Source organism: Oncorhynchus clarkii, chromosome 16, assembly GCF_045791955.1.
Source record: "Oncorhynchus clarkii lewisi isolate Uvic-CL-2024 chromosome 16, UVic_Ocla_1.0, whole genome shotgun sequence".
Taxonomy (NCBI): Eukaryota; Metazoa; Chordata; class Actinopteri; order Salmoniformes; family Salmonidae; genus Oncorhynchus; species Oncorhynchus clarkii.
This window is the reverse complement of record NC_092162.1, coordinates 74,213,120-74,228,647: the sequence shown is the minus strand read 5'-3', so window position 1 is coordinate 74,228,647 and position 15,528 is coordinate 74,213,120. Positions and strand designations below refer to the sequence as shown.

Here is a 15,528-nt window from a genome sequence, read left to right as displayed (position 1 = left end):
GCTGCTGCCCAGTGGTCTGTTACCCAGGTAACCATTCTAATAATATATAACCAGTACAGCCATCGCTGCTGCCCAGTGGTCTGTTACCCAGGTAACCATTCTAATAATATATAACCAGTACAGCCATCGCTGCTGCCCAGTGGTCTGTTACCCAGGTAACCATTCTAATAATATATAATATATAACCAGTACAGCCATCGCTGCTGCCCAGTGGTCTGTTACCCAGGTAACCATTCTAATAATATATATATATAACCAGTACAGCCATCGCTGCTGCCCAGTGGTCTGTTACCCAGGTAACCATTCTAATAATATATAACCAGTACAGCCATCGCTGCTGCCCAGTGGTCTGTTACCCAGGTAACCATTCTAATAATATATAATATATAACCAGTACAGCCATCGCTGCTGCCCAGTGGTCTGTTACCCAGGTAACCATTCTAATAATATATAATATATAACCAGTACAGCCATCGCTGCTGCCCAGTGGTCTGTTACCCAGGTAACCATTCTAATAATATATATATATAACCAGTACAGCCATCGCTGCTGCCCAGTGGTCTGTTACCCAGGTAACCATTCTAATAATATATATATATAACCAGTACAGCCATCGCTGCTGCCCAGTGGTCTGTTACCCAGGTAACCATTCTAATAATATATAATATAACCAGTACAGCCATCGCTGCTGCCCAGTGGTCTGTTACCCAGGTAACCATTCTAATAATATATAACCAGTACAGCCATCGCTGCTGCCCAGTGGTCTGTTACCCAGGTAACCATTCTAATAATATATAACCAGTACAGCCATCGCTGCTGCCCAGTGGTCTGTTACCCAGGTAACCATTCTAATAATATATAACCAGTACAGCCATCGCTGCTGCCCAGTGGTCTGTTACCCAGGTAACCATTCTAATAATATATAACCAGTACAGCCATCGCTGCTGCCCAGTGGTCTGTTACCCAGGTAACCATTCTAATAATATATAATATATAACCAGTACAGCCATCGCTGCTGCCCAGTGGTCTGTTACCCAGGTAACCATTCTAATAATATATAATATAACCAGTACAGCCATCGCTGCTGCCCAGTGGTCTGTTACCCAGGTAACCATTCTAATAATATATCATATATAACCAGTACAGCCATCGCTGCTGCCCAGTGGTCTGTTACCCAGGTAACCATTCTAATAATATATAACCAGTACAGCCATCGCTGCTGCCCAGTGGTCTGTTACCCAGGTAACCATTCTAATAATATATAACCAGTACAGCCATCGCTGCTGCCCAGTGGTCTGTTACCCAGGTAACCATTCTAATAATATATAACCAGTACAGCCATCGCTGCTGCCCAGTGGTCTGTTACCCAGGTAACCATTCTAATAATATATAACCAGTACAGCCATCGCTGCTGCCCAGTGGTCTGTTACCCAGGTAACCATTCTAATAATATATAATATATAACCAGTACAGCCATCGCTGCTGCCCAGTGGTCTGTTACCCAGGTAACCATTCTAATAATATATAACCAGTACAGCCATCGCTGCTGCCCAGTGGTCTGTTACCCAGGTAACCATTCTAATAATATATAATATATAACCAGTACAGCCATCGCTGCTGCCCAGTGGTCTGTTACCCAGGTAACCATTCTAATAATATATAACCAGTACAGCCATCGCTGCTGCCCAGTGGTCTGTTACCCAGGTAACCATTCTAATAATATATAACCAGTACAGCCATCGCTGCTGCCCAGTGGTCTGTTACCCAGGTAACCATTCTAATAATATATAACCAGTACAGCCATCGCTGCTGCCCAGTGGTCTGTTACCCAGGTAACCATTCTAATAATATATAACCAGTACAGCCATCGCTGCTGCCCAGTGGTCTGTTACCCAGGTAACCATTCTAATAATATATAATATATAACCAGTACAGCCATCGCTGCTGCCCAGTGGTCTGTTACCCAGGTAACCATTCTAATAATATATAATATATAACCAGTACAGCCATCGCTGCTGCCCAGTGGTCTGTTACCCAGGTAACCATTCTAATAATATATAACCAGTACAGCCATCGCTGCTGCCCAGTGGTCTGTTACCCAGGTAACCATTCTAATAATATATAACCAGTACAGCCATCGCTGCTGCCCAGTGGTCTGTTACCCAGGTAACCATTCTAATAATATATAACCAGTACAGCCATCGCTGCTGCCCAGTGGTCTGTTACCCAGGTAACCATTCTAATAATATATAACCAGTACAGCCATCGCTGCTGCCCAGTGGTCTGTTACCCAGGTAACCATTCTAATAATATATAATATATAACCAGTACAGCCATCGCTGCTGCCCAGTGGTCTGTTACCCAGGTAACCATTCTAATAATATATAACCAGTACAGCCATCGCTGCTGCCCAGTGGTCTGTTACCCAGGTAACCATTCTAATAATATATAATATATAACCAGTACAGCCATCGCTGCTGCCCAGTGGTCTGTTACCCAGGTAACCATTCTAATAATATATAACCAGTACAGCCATCGCTGCTGCCCAGTGGTCTGTTACCCAGGTAACCATTCTAATAATATATAATATATAACCAGTACAGCCATCGCTGCTGCCCAGTGGTCTGTTACCCAGGTAACCATTCTAATAATATATAACCAGTACAGCCATCGCTGCTGCCCAGTGGTCTGTTACCCAGGTAACCATTCTAATAATATATAACCAGTACAGCCATCGCTGCTGCCCAGTGGTCTGTTACCCAGGTAACCATTCTAATAATATAATATATAACCAGTACAGCCATCGCTGCTGCCCAGTGGTCTGTTACCCAGGTAACCATTCTAATAATATATAATATATAACCAGTACAGCCATCGCTGCTGCCCAGTGGTCTGTTACCCAGGTAACCATTCTAATAATATATAACCAGTACAGCCATCGCTGCTGCCCAGTGGTCTGTTACCCAGGTAACCATTCTAATAATATATAACCAGTACAGCCATCGCTGCTGCCCAGTGGTCTGTTACCCAGGTAACCATTCTAATAATATATAACCAGTACAGCCATCGCTGCTGCCCAGTGGTCTGTTACCCAGGTAACCATTCTAATAATATATAATATATAACCAGTACAGCCATCGCTGCTGCCCAGTGGTCTGTTACCCAGGTAACCATTCTAATAATATATAACCAGTACAGCCATCGCTGCTGCCCAGTGGTCTGTTACCCAGGTAACCATTCTAATAATATATAACCAGTACAGCCATCGCTGCTGCCCAGTGGTCTGTTACCCAGGTAACCATTCTAATAATATATATATATAACCAGTACAGCCATCGCTGCTGCCCAGTGGTCTGTTACCCAGGTAACCATTCTAATAATATATAACCAGTACAGCCATCGCTGCTGCCCAGTGGTCTGTTACCCAGGTAACCATTCTAATAATATATAATATATAACCAGTACAGCCATCGCTGCTGCCCAGTGGTCTGTTACCCAGGTAACCATTCTAATAATATATAACCAGTACAGCCATCGCTGCTGCCCAGTGGTCTGTTACCCAGGTAACCATTCTAATAATATATAATATATAACCAGTACAGCCATCGCTGCTGCCCAGTGGTCTGTTACCCAGGTAACCATTCTAATAATATATAATATATAACCAGTACAGCCATCGCTGCTGCCCAGTGGTCTGTTACCCAGGTAACCATTCTAATAATATATAACCAGTACAGCCATCGCTGCTGCCCAGTGGTCTGTTACCCAGGTAACCATTCTAATAATATATAACCAGTACAGCCATCGCTGCTGCCCAGTGGTCTGTTACCCAGGTAACCATTCTAATAATATATAATATATAACCAGTACAGCCATCGCTGCTGCCCAGTGGTCTGTTACCCAGGTAACCATTCTAATAATATATAATATATAACCAGTACAGCCATCGCTGCTGCCCAGTGGTCTGTTACCCAGGTAACCATTCTAATAATATATAATATATAACCAGTACAGCCATCGCTGCTGCCCAGTGGTCTGTTACCCAGGTAACCATTCTAATAATATATAACCAGTACAGCCATCGCTGCTGCCCAGTGGTCTGTTACCCAGGTAACCATTCTAATAATATATAATATATAACCAGTACAGCCATCGCTGCTGCCCAGTGGTCTGTTACCCAGGTAACCATTCTAATAATATATAACCAGTACAGCCATCGCTGCTGCCCAGTGGTCTGTTACCCAGGTAACCATTCTAATAATATATAACCAGTACAGCCATCGCTGCTGCCCAGTGGTCTGTTACCCAGGTAACCATTCTAATAATATATAATATATAACCAGTACAGCCATCGCTGCTGCCCAGTGGTCTGTTACCCAGGTAACCATTCTAATAATATATAATATATAACCAGTACAGCCATCGCTGCTGCCCAGTGGTCTGTTACCCAGGTAACCATTCTAATAATATATATATATAACCAGTACAGCCATCGCTGCTGCCCAGTGGTCTGTTACCCAGGTAACCATTCTAATAATATATAACCAGTACAGCCATCGCTGCTGCCCAGTGGTCTGTTACCCAGGTAACCATTCTAATAATATATAATATATAACCAGTACAGCCATCGCTGCTGCCCAGTGGTCTGTTACCCAGGTAACCATTCTAATAATATATAACCAGTACAGCCATCGCTGCTGCCCAGTGGTCTGTTACCCAGGTAACCATTCTAATAATATATCATATATAACCAGTACAGCCATCGCTGCTGCCCAGTGGTCTGTTACCCAGGTAACCATTCTAATAATATATAATATATAACCAGTACAGCCATCGCTGCTGCCCAGTGGTCTGTTACCCAGGTAACCATTCTAATAATATATAACCAGTACAGCCATCGCTGCTGCCCAGTGGTCTGTTACCCAGGTAACCATTCTAATAATATATAACCAGTACAGCCATCGCTGCTGCCCAGTGGTCTGTTACCCAGGTAACCATTCTAATAATATATAACCAGTACAGCCATCGCTGCTGCCCAGTGGTCTGTTACCCAGGTAACCATTCTAATAATATATAACCAGTACAGCCATCGCTGCTGCAGTGGTCTGTTACAGTGGTCTGTTACCCAGGTAACCATTCTAATAATATATAATATATAACCAGTACAGCCATCGCTGCTGCCCAGTGGTCTGTTACCCAGGTAACCATTCTAATAATATATAATATATAACCAGTACAGCCATCGCTGCTGCCCAGTGGTCTGTTACCCAGGTAACCATTCTAATAATATATAATATATAACCAGTACAGCCATCGCTGCTGCCCAGTGGTCTGTTACCCAGGTAACCATTCTAATAATATATAACCAGTACAGCCATCGCTGCTGCCCAGTGGTCTGTTACCCAGGTAACCATTCTAATAATATATAATATATAACCAGTACAGCCATCGCTGCTGCCCAGTGGTCTGTTACCCAGGTAACCATTCTAATAATATATAATATATAACCAGTACAGCCATCGCTGCTGCCCAGTGGTCTGTTACCCAGGTAACCATTCTAATAATATATAACCAGTACAGCCATCGCTGCTGCCCAGTGGTCTGTTACCCAGGTAACCATTCTAATAATATATAATATATAACCAGTACAGCCATCGCTGCTGCCCAGTGGTCTGTTACCCAGGTAACCATTCTAATAATATATAATATAACCAGTACAGCCATCGCTGCTGCCCAGTGGTCTGTTACCCAGGTAACCATTCTAATAATATATAATATATAACCAGTACAGCCATCGCTGCTGCCCAGTGGTCTGTTACCCAGGTAACCATTCTAATAATATATAACCAGTACAGCCATCGCTGCTGCCCAGTGGTCTGTTACCCAGGTAACCATTCTAATAATATATAATATATAACCAGTACAGCCATCGCTGCTGCCCAGTGGTCTGTTACCCAGGTAACCATTCTAATAATATATAACCAGTACAGCCATCGCTGCTGCCCAGTGGTCTGTTACCCAGGTAACCATTCTAATAATATATCATATATAACCAGTACAGCCATCGCTGCTGCCCAGTGGTCTGTTACCCAGGTAACCATTCTAATAATATATAATATATAACCAGTATATAACCAGTACAGCCATCGCTGCTGCCCAGTGGTCTGTTACCCAGGTAACCATTCTAATAATATATAACCAGTACAGCCATCGCTGCTGCCCAGTGGTCTGTTACCCAGGTAACCATTCTAATAATATATAACCAGTACAGCCATCGCTGCTGCCCAGTGGTCTGTTACCCAGGTAACCATTCTAATAATATATAACCAGTACAGCCATCGCTGCTGCCCAGTGGTCTGTTACCCAGGTAACCATTCTAATAATATATAACCAGTACAGCCATCGCTGCTGCCCAGTGGTCTGTTACCCAGGTAACCATTCTAATAATATATAACCAGTACAGCCATCGCTGCTGCCCAGTGGTCTGTTACCCAGGTAACCATTCTAATAATATATAACCAGTACAGCCATCGCTGCTGCCCAGTGGTCTGTTACCCAGGTAACCATTCTAATAATATATAACCAGTACAGCCATCGCTGCTGCCCAGTGGTCTGTTACCCAGGTAACCATTCTAATAATATATAACCAGTACAGCCATCGCTGCTGCCCAGTGGTCTGTTACCCAGGTAACCATTCTAATAATATATAATATATAACCAGTACAGCCATCGCTGCTGCCCAGTGGTCTGTTACCCAGGTAACCATTCTAATAATATATAACCAGTACAGCCATCGCTGCTGCCCAGTGGTCTGTTACCCAGGTAACCATTCTAATAATATATAACCAGTACAGCCATCGCTGCTGCCCAGTGGTCTGTTACCCAGGTAACCATTCTAATAATATATAACCAGTACAGCCATCGCTGCTGCCCAGTGGTCTGTTACCCAGGTAACCATTCTAATAATATATAACCAGTACAGCCATCGCTGCTGCCCAGTGGTCTGTTACCCAGGTAACCATTCTAATAATATATAATATATAACCAGTACAGCCATCGCTGCTGCCCAGTGGTCTGTTACCCAGGTAACCATTCTAATAATATATAACCAGTACAGCCATCGCTGCTGCCCAGTGGTCTGTTACCCAGGTAACCATTCTAATAATATATAACCAGTACAGCCATCGCTGCTGCCCAGTGGTCTGTTACCCAGGTAACCATTCTAATAATATATAATATATAACCAGTACAGCCATCGCTGCTGCCCAGTGGTCTGTTACCCAGGTAACCATTCTAATAATATATCATATATAACCAGTACAGCCATCGCTGCTGCCCAGTGGTCTGTTACCCAGGTAACCATTCTAATAATATATCATATATAACCAGTACAGCCATCGCTGCTGCCCAGTGGTCTGTTACCCAGGTAACCATTCTAATAATATATAACCAGTACAGCCATCGCTGCTGCCCAGTGGTCTGTTACCCAGGTAACCATTCTAATAATATATAATATATAACCAGTACAGCCATCGCTGCTGCCCAGTGGTCTGTTACCCAGGTAACCATTCTAATAATATATAACCAGTACAGCCATCGCTGCTGCCCAGTGGTCTGTTACCCAGGTAACCATTCTAATAATATATCATATATAACCAGTACAGCCATCGCTGCTGCCCAGTGGTCTGTTACCCAGGTAACCATTCTAATAATATATAATATATAACCAGTACAGCCATCGCTGCTGCCCAGTGGTCTGTTACCCAGGTAACCATTCTAATAATATATAACCAGTACAGCCATCGCTGCTGCCCAGTGGTCTGTTACCCAGGTAACCATTCTAATAATATATAACCAGTACAGCCATCGCTGCTGCCCAGTGGTCTGTTACCCAGGTAACCATTCTAATAATATATAACCAGTACAGCCATCGCTGCTGCCCAGTGGTCTGTTACCCAGGTAACCATTCTAATAATATATAACCAGTACAGCCATCGCTGCTGCCCAGTGGTCTGTTACCCAGGTAACCATTCTAATAATATATAACCAGTACAGCCATCGCTGCTGCACAGTGGTCTGTTACCCAGGTAACCATTCTAATAATATATAACCAGTACAGCCATCGCTGCTGCCCAGTGGTCTGTTACCCAGGTAACCATTCTAATAATATATAACCAGTACAGCCATCGCTGCTGCCCATTGGTCTGTTACCCAGGTAACCATTCTAATAATATATAACCAGTACAGCCATCGCTGCTGCCCAGTGGTCTGTTACCCAGGTAACCATTCTAATAATATATAATATATAACCAGTACAGCCATCGCTGCTGCCCAGTGGTCTGTTACCCAGGTAACCATTCTAATAATATATAACCAGTACAGCCATCGCTGCTGCCCATTGGTCTGTTACCCAGGTAACCATTCTAATAATATATAACCAGTACAGCCATCGCTGCTGCCCAGTGGTCTGTTACCCAGGTAACCATTCTAATAATATATAACCAGTACAGCCATCGCTGCTGCCCAGTGGTCTGTTACCCAGGTAACCATTCTAATAATATATAACCAGTACAGCCATCGCTGCTGCCCATTGGTCTGTTACCCAGGTAACCATTCTAATAATATATAACCAGTACAGCCATCGCTGCTGCCCAGTGGTCTGTTACCCAGGTAACCATTCTAATAATATATAACCAGTACAGCCATCGCTGCTGCCCAGTGGTCTGTTACCCAGGTAACCATTCTAATAATATATAACCAGTACAGCCATCGCTGCTGCCCAGTGGTCTGTTACCCAGGTAACCATTCTAATAATATATAACCAGTACAGCCATCGCTGCTGCACAGTGGTCTGTTACCCAGGTAACCATTCTAATAATATATAACCAGTACAGCCATCGCTGCTGCCCAGTGGTCTGTTACCCAGGTAACCATTCTAATAATATAAAACCAGTACAGCCATCGCTGCTGCACAGTGGTCTGTTACCCAGGTAACCATTCTAATAATATATAACCAGTACAGCCATCGCTGCTGCACAGTGGTCTGTTACCCAGGTAACCATTCTAATAATATATAACCAGTACAGCCATCGCTGCTGCACAGTGGTCTGTTACCCAGGTAACCATTCTAATAATATATAACCAGTACAGCCATCGCTGCTGCCCAGTGGTCTGTTACCCAGGTAACCATTCTAATAATATATAACCAGTACAGCCATCGCTGCTGCCCAGTGGTCTGTTACCCAGGTAAACATTCTAATAATATATAACCAGTACAGCCATCGCTGCTGCCCAGTGGTCTGTTACCCAGGTAAACATTCTAATAATATATAACCAGTACAGCCATCGCTGCTGCCCAGTGGTCTGTTACCCAGGTAACCATTCTAATAATATATAACCAGTACAGCCATCGCTGCTGCCCAGTGGTCTGTTACCCAGGTAACCATTCTAATAATATATAACCAGTACAGCCATCGCTGCTGCCCAGTGGTCTGTTACCCAGGTAACCATTCTAATAATATATAACCAGTACAGCCATCGCTGCTGCCCAGTGGTCTGTTACCCAGGTAACCATTCTAATAATATATAACCAGTACAGCCATCGCTGCTGCCCAGTGGTCTGTTACCCAGGTAACCATTCTAATAATATATAACCAGTACAGCCATCGCTGCTGCCCAGTGGTCTGTTACCCAGGTAACCATTCTAATAATATATAACCAGTACAGCCATCGCTGCTGCCCAGTGGTCTGTTACCCAGGTAACCATTCTAATAATATATAACCAGTACAGCCATCGCTGCTGCCCAGTGGTCTGTTACCCAGGTAACCATTCTAATAATATATAACCAGTACAGCCATCGCTGCTGCCCAGTGGTCTGTTACCCAGGTAACCATTCTAATAATATATAACCAGTACAGCCATCGCTGCTGCCCAGTGGTCTGTTACCCAGGTAACCATTCTAATAATATATAACCAGTACAGCCATCGCTGCTGCCCAGTGGTCTGTTACCCAGGTAACCATTCTAATAATATATAACCAGTACAGCCATCGCTGCTGCCCAGTGGTCTGTTACCCAGGTAACCATTCTAATAATATATAACCAGTACAGCCATCGCTGCTGCCCAGTGGTCTGTTACCCAGGTAAACATTCTAATAATATATAACCAGTACAGCCATCGCTGCTGCACAGTGGTCTGTTACCCAGGTAACCATTCTAATAATATATAATATATAACCAGTACAGCCATCGCTGCTGCACAGTGGTCTGTTACCCAGGTAACCATTCTAATAATATATAACCAGTACAGCCATCGCTGCTGCCCAGTGGTCTGTTACCCAGGTAACCATTCTAATAATATATAATATATAACCAGTACAGCCATCGCTGCTGCCCAGTGGTCTGTTACCCAGGTAACCATTCTAATAATATATAACCAGTACAGCCATCGCTGCTGCACAGTGGTCTGTTACCCAGGTAACCATTCTAATAATATATAACCAGTACAGCCATCGCTGCTGCCCAGTGGTCTGTTACCCAGGTAACCATTCTAATAATATATAATATATAACCAGTACAGCCATCGCTGCTGCACAGTGGTCTGTTACCCAGGTAACCATTCTAATAATATATAACCAGTACAGCCATCGCTGCTGCCCAGTGGTCTGTTACCCAGGTAACCATTCTAATAATATATAATATATAACCAGTACAGCCATCGCTGCTGCCCAGTGGTCTGTTACCCAGGTAAACATTCTAATAATATATAACCAGTACAGCCATCGCTGCTGCACAGTGGTCTGTTACCCAGGTAACCATTCTAATAATATATAATATATAACCAGTACAGCCATCGCTGCTGCCCAGTGGTCTGTTACCCAGGTAACCATTCTAATAATATATAATATACAACCAGTACAGCCATCGCTGCTGCCCAGTGGTCTGTTACCCAGGTAACCATTCTAATAATATATAATATATAACCAGTACAGCCATTGCTGCTGCCCAGTGGTCTGTTACCCAGGTAACCATTCTAATAATATATAATATATAACCAGTACAGCCATCGCTGCTGCCCAGTGGTCTGTTACCCAGGTAACCATTCTAATAATATATAACCAGTACAGCCATCGCTGCTGCACAGTGGTCTGTTACCCAGGTAACCATTCTAATAATATATAATATATAACCAGTACAGCCATCGCTGCTGCCCAGTGGTCTGTTACCCAGGTAACCATTCTAATAATATATAACCAGTACAGCCATCGCTGCTGCCCAGTGGTCTGTTACCCAGGTAACCATTCTAATAATATATAACCAGTACAGCCATCGCTGCTGCTTTTCTTTTGTTTTTTTACAGTCTCTCTCTTTCTCTCCCCTCCCTCTCCCTGTCTCTCTCTCCCCTCCCTCTCCCTGTCTCTCTCTCCCCTCCCTCTCTCTCCCCCCTCCCTCTCCCTGTCTCTCTCTCCCCTCCCTCTCCCTGTCTCTCTCTCCCCTCCCTCTCTCTCCCCCCTCCCTCTCCCTGTCTCTCTCTCCCCTCCCTCTCTCTTTCCCCCCTCTCCCTGTCTCTCTCTCCCCTCACTCTCTCTGTCTCTCTCTCCCCTCACTCTCCCTGTCTCTCTCCCCCCTCTCCCTGTCTCTCGATCTCTCCCCTCCCTCTCCCTGTCTCTCTATCTCTCCCCTCCCTCTCCCGGTCTCTCCCCCCTCTCCCTGTCTCTCGGTCTCTCCCCTCCCTCTCCCTGTCTCTCGATCTCTCCCCTCCCTCTCCCTGTCTCTCTATCTCTCCCCTCCCTCTGTGTCTCTCTATCTCTCCCCTCCCTCTGTGTCTCTCTATCTCTCCCCTCCCTATGTGTCTCTCTATCTCTCCCCTCCCTATGTGTCTCTCTGTCTCTCTCCCGGTCTCTCCCCCCTCTCCCTGTCTCTCGATCTCTCCCCTCCTTCTCTCTGTCTCTCTGTCTCTCTCCCCCCCTCTCCCTGTCTCTCTCTCTCTCTCCCCCCTCTCCCTGTCTCTCTCTCTCTCCCCCCTCACCAGAAGGCCCAGTCCCTGTCCTCTACCTCCCGGCATGGTGTGGATGTGGGGTTGTACCACCAGGGGGCAGCAGTAACCCTGGGAGTCTGTGAAGAAGAGGAGAACCTGGACTACAAGGCCCAGACAGTGGTAACAGGTACAGCCCCACCCAGCACAGGAGCAGGCCTATTGGGGGTGTATACAGGGGCAAAGATGGGGAAATAGAAGGGGGCACATCTTAATGTCGCTTTAGATACTCTAACCTCACAATTATAGCTCACAGTGGTGTGTGTGTGTGTGTGTGTGTCAGTGGTCTCGTCTGAGGCTGTGGTTTCTGGAGTGGACGGCGTACAGCTGTCTTTGGGACAATCACAAGCTCCGCTCATCACTACGGCAACCACACAGGTATATTCTACACCAGTGTCAATACTCATTGTGTATCATGTATGCTGTATGCTTAAAATCCTAGAAAAATACTCTCTACCCCCTCCTCTCTTCTTCTCCCATTCTTTCTGACTCTCTCTCTACTACCAATTTATCTCGTCCGTCTGTCCGTCCGTCCGTCCCCCTCTCTCTCTCTCTCTCTTTCTCTCTCCCCTCTCTCTCTGTCACTGTCTCTCTCCCCTGTCTCTCTCCCCCCCTCTCTCTGTCTCTCTCTCCCCTGTCTCTCTCTCCTCCCCTCTTGCCTCAGCAGGTAGAGATAGTGGGTAGGCCTCAGCCTCCTACTCCCCCCCACCCTGCCACCCCCGGAACTGCACACGAGTACCAACAATACCGTAAGAGTGTGTGTGTGTGTGTGTGTAAGAGTGTGTGTGTGTGTGTAAGAGTGTGTGTGTGTGTGTGTGTGTAAGAGTGTGTGTGTGTGTGTAAGAGTGTGTGTGTGTGCAGGAGAATGTTGGCCTATGAAAGAATGAGAATGTGTGTATAAGTAACATGGTGTTAAATGATTATTGTGGGATTACTGAGTACCACTCTGTGAGATGTGCCAGGTGTGTGCCAGGTGTGTGCCAGGTGTGTGCCAGGTGTGTGCCAGACAGAGAAATCATGGGTACAGCTAGAAGTCCTCAGCCACCCCTAACAACCTAAATCAGATGGTCATTGGCTGCCTATGTAAACGAAGCCTTAGAGAGGAAGATTGTGTGTTTGACATTCTGATGTGTGTAGCGGTCCCGGACGTGTCCACCTACCAGTATGAGGAGAGTTCTGGCTACTACTACGACCCTCTAACTGGACTCTACTACGACCCCAATTCACAGGTAACACACACTCTACTACGATCCTCTATCTGGACTCTACTACGACCCTCTATCTGGACTCTACTACGACCCTCTATCTGGACTCTACTACGACCCTCTAACTGGACTCCACTACGACCCCAATTCACAGGTAACACACACTCTACTACGACCCTCTATCTGGACTCTACTACGACCCTCTATCTGGACTCTACTATGACCCTCTAACTGGACTCTACTACGACCCTCTATCTGGACTCTACTACGACCCTCTATCTGGACTCTACTACGACCCTCTAACTGGACTCTACTACGACCCTCTAACTGGACTCTACTACGACCCTCTATCTGGACTCTACTACGACCCCAATTCACAGGTAACACACACTCTACTATGACCCTCTATCTGGACTCTACTACGACCCTCTATCTGGACTCTACTACGACCAGCTAACTGGACTCTACTACGACCCTCTAACTGGACTCTACTACGACCCTCTATCTGGACTCTACTACGACCCCAATTCACAGGTAACACACACTCTACTATGACCCTCTATCTGGACTCTACTACGACCCTTTATCTGGACTCTGCTACGACCCTCTATCTGGACTCTACTACGACCAGCTAACTGGACTCTACTACGACCCTCTAACTGGACTCTACTACGACCCTCTATCTGGACTCTACTATGACCCCAATTCACAGGTAACACACACTCTACTACGACCCTCTATCTGGACTCTACTACGACCCCAATTCACAGTTAACACACACTCTACTACGACCCTCTAACTGGACTCTACTACGACCCTCTATCTGGACTCTACTACGACCCCAATTCACAGGTAACACACACTCTACTACGACCCTCTATCTGGACTCTACTACGACCCTCTAACTGGACTCTACTACGACCCTCTATCTGGACTCTACTACGACCCTCTAACTGGACTCTACTACGACCCTCTATCTGGACTCTACTACGACCCCAATTCACAGGTAACACATACTCTACCACAACCCTCTAACTGGACTCTACTACGACCCTCTATCTGGACTCTACTACGACCCTCTAACTGGACTCTACTATGACCCCAATTCACAGGTAACACACGCTCTACTACGACCCTCTATCTGGACTCTACTACGACCCCAATTCACAGGTAACACATACTCTACTACGACCCTCTATCTGGACTCTACTACGACCCCAATTCACAGGTAACACATACTCTACTACAACCCTCTATCTGGACTCTGCTACGACCCTCTAACTGGACTCTACTACGACCCTCTATCTGGACTCTACTACGACCCTCTATCTGGACTCTACTACAACCCTCTATCTGGACTCTACTACGACCCTCTAACTGGACTCTACTACGACCCTCTATCTGGACTCTACTACGACCCTCTATCTGGACTCTACTACGACCCTCTAACTGGACTCTACTACGACCCTCTATCTGGACTCCGACAGTATATCTCAACGGTATATCTCAACGATATATCTTAACAGTATATCTCAACGGTATATCCCGACAGTATATCTCAACAGTGTATCTCGACGGTATATCTCAACGGTATATCCCGACAGTATATCCCGACAGTATATCTCGACAGTATATCTCAACGGTATATCCCGACGGTATATCCCGACGGTATATCCCGACAGTATATCCCGACGGTATATCTCAACGGTATATCCCGACAGTATATCTCAACGGTATATCCCGATAGTATATCTCAACGGTATATTCCGACAGTATATCGCGACAGTATATCTCAACGGTATATCCCGACAGTATATCTCAACGGTATATCCCGACAGTATATCTCCACGGTATATCCCGACAGTATATCTCCACGGTATATCCCGACGGTATATCTCCACGGTATATCCCGACAGTATATCTCAACGGTATATCCCGACAGGATATCTCAACGGTATATCCCGACAGTATATCTCAACAGTATATCCCGACAGTATATCCCGACAGTATATCTCAACGGTATATCCCGATAGTATATCTCAACGGTATATCCCGACAGTATATCCCGACAGTATATCTCAACGGTATATTCCGACAGTATATCTCAACGGTATATCCCCACAGTATATCTCAACGGTATATCCCGATAGTATATCTCAACGGTATATCCCGACAGTATATCCCGACAGTATATCTCAACGGTATATTCCGACGGTATATCTCAACGGTATATCCCCACAGTATATCTCAACGGTATATCCCGACAGTATATCTCAACTGTATATCCCG

The 15,528-nt window shown here is 45.3% G+C and overlaps 1 protein-coding gene across 4 annotated transcripts in view; it reads left to right on the top strand.

Annotated features, from left to right (window-relative positions):
• LOC139369013 (RNA binding motif protein 10) overlaps positions 1–15,528 on the top strand; it is an 85,120-nt gene that overhangs the window by 55,172 nt on the left and 14,420 nt on the right. For 3 of the 4 annotated variants that reach the window (XM_071108582.1, XM_071108583.1, XM_071108580.1), the window contains 4 exons: positions 12,032–12,164; positions 12,318–12,412; positions 12,699–12,783; positions 13,172–13,263. In XM_071108582.1, the coding sequence (XP_070964683.1) occupies positions 12,032–12,164; positions 12,318–12,412; positions 12,699–12,783; positions 13,172–13,263 (405 nt within the window). The remainder of the gene's footprint in view (positions 1–12,031; positions 12,165–12,317; positions 12,413–12,698; positions 12,784–13,171; positions 13,264–15,528) is intronic. The other variant, XM_071108581.1, reaches the window with a different exon arrangement.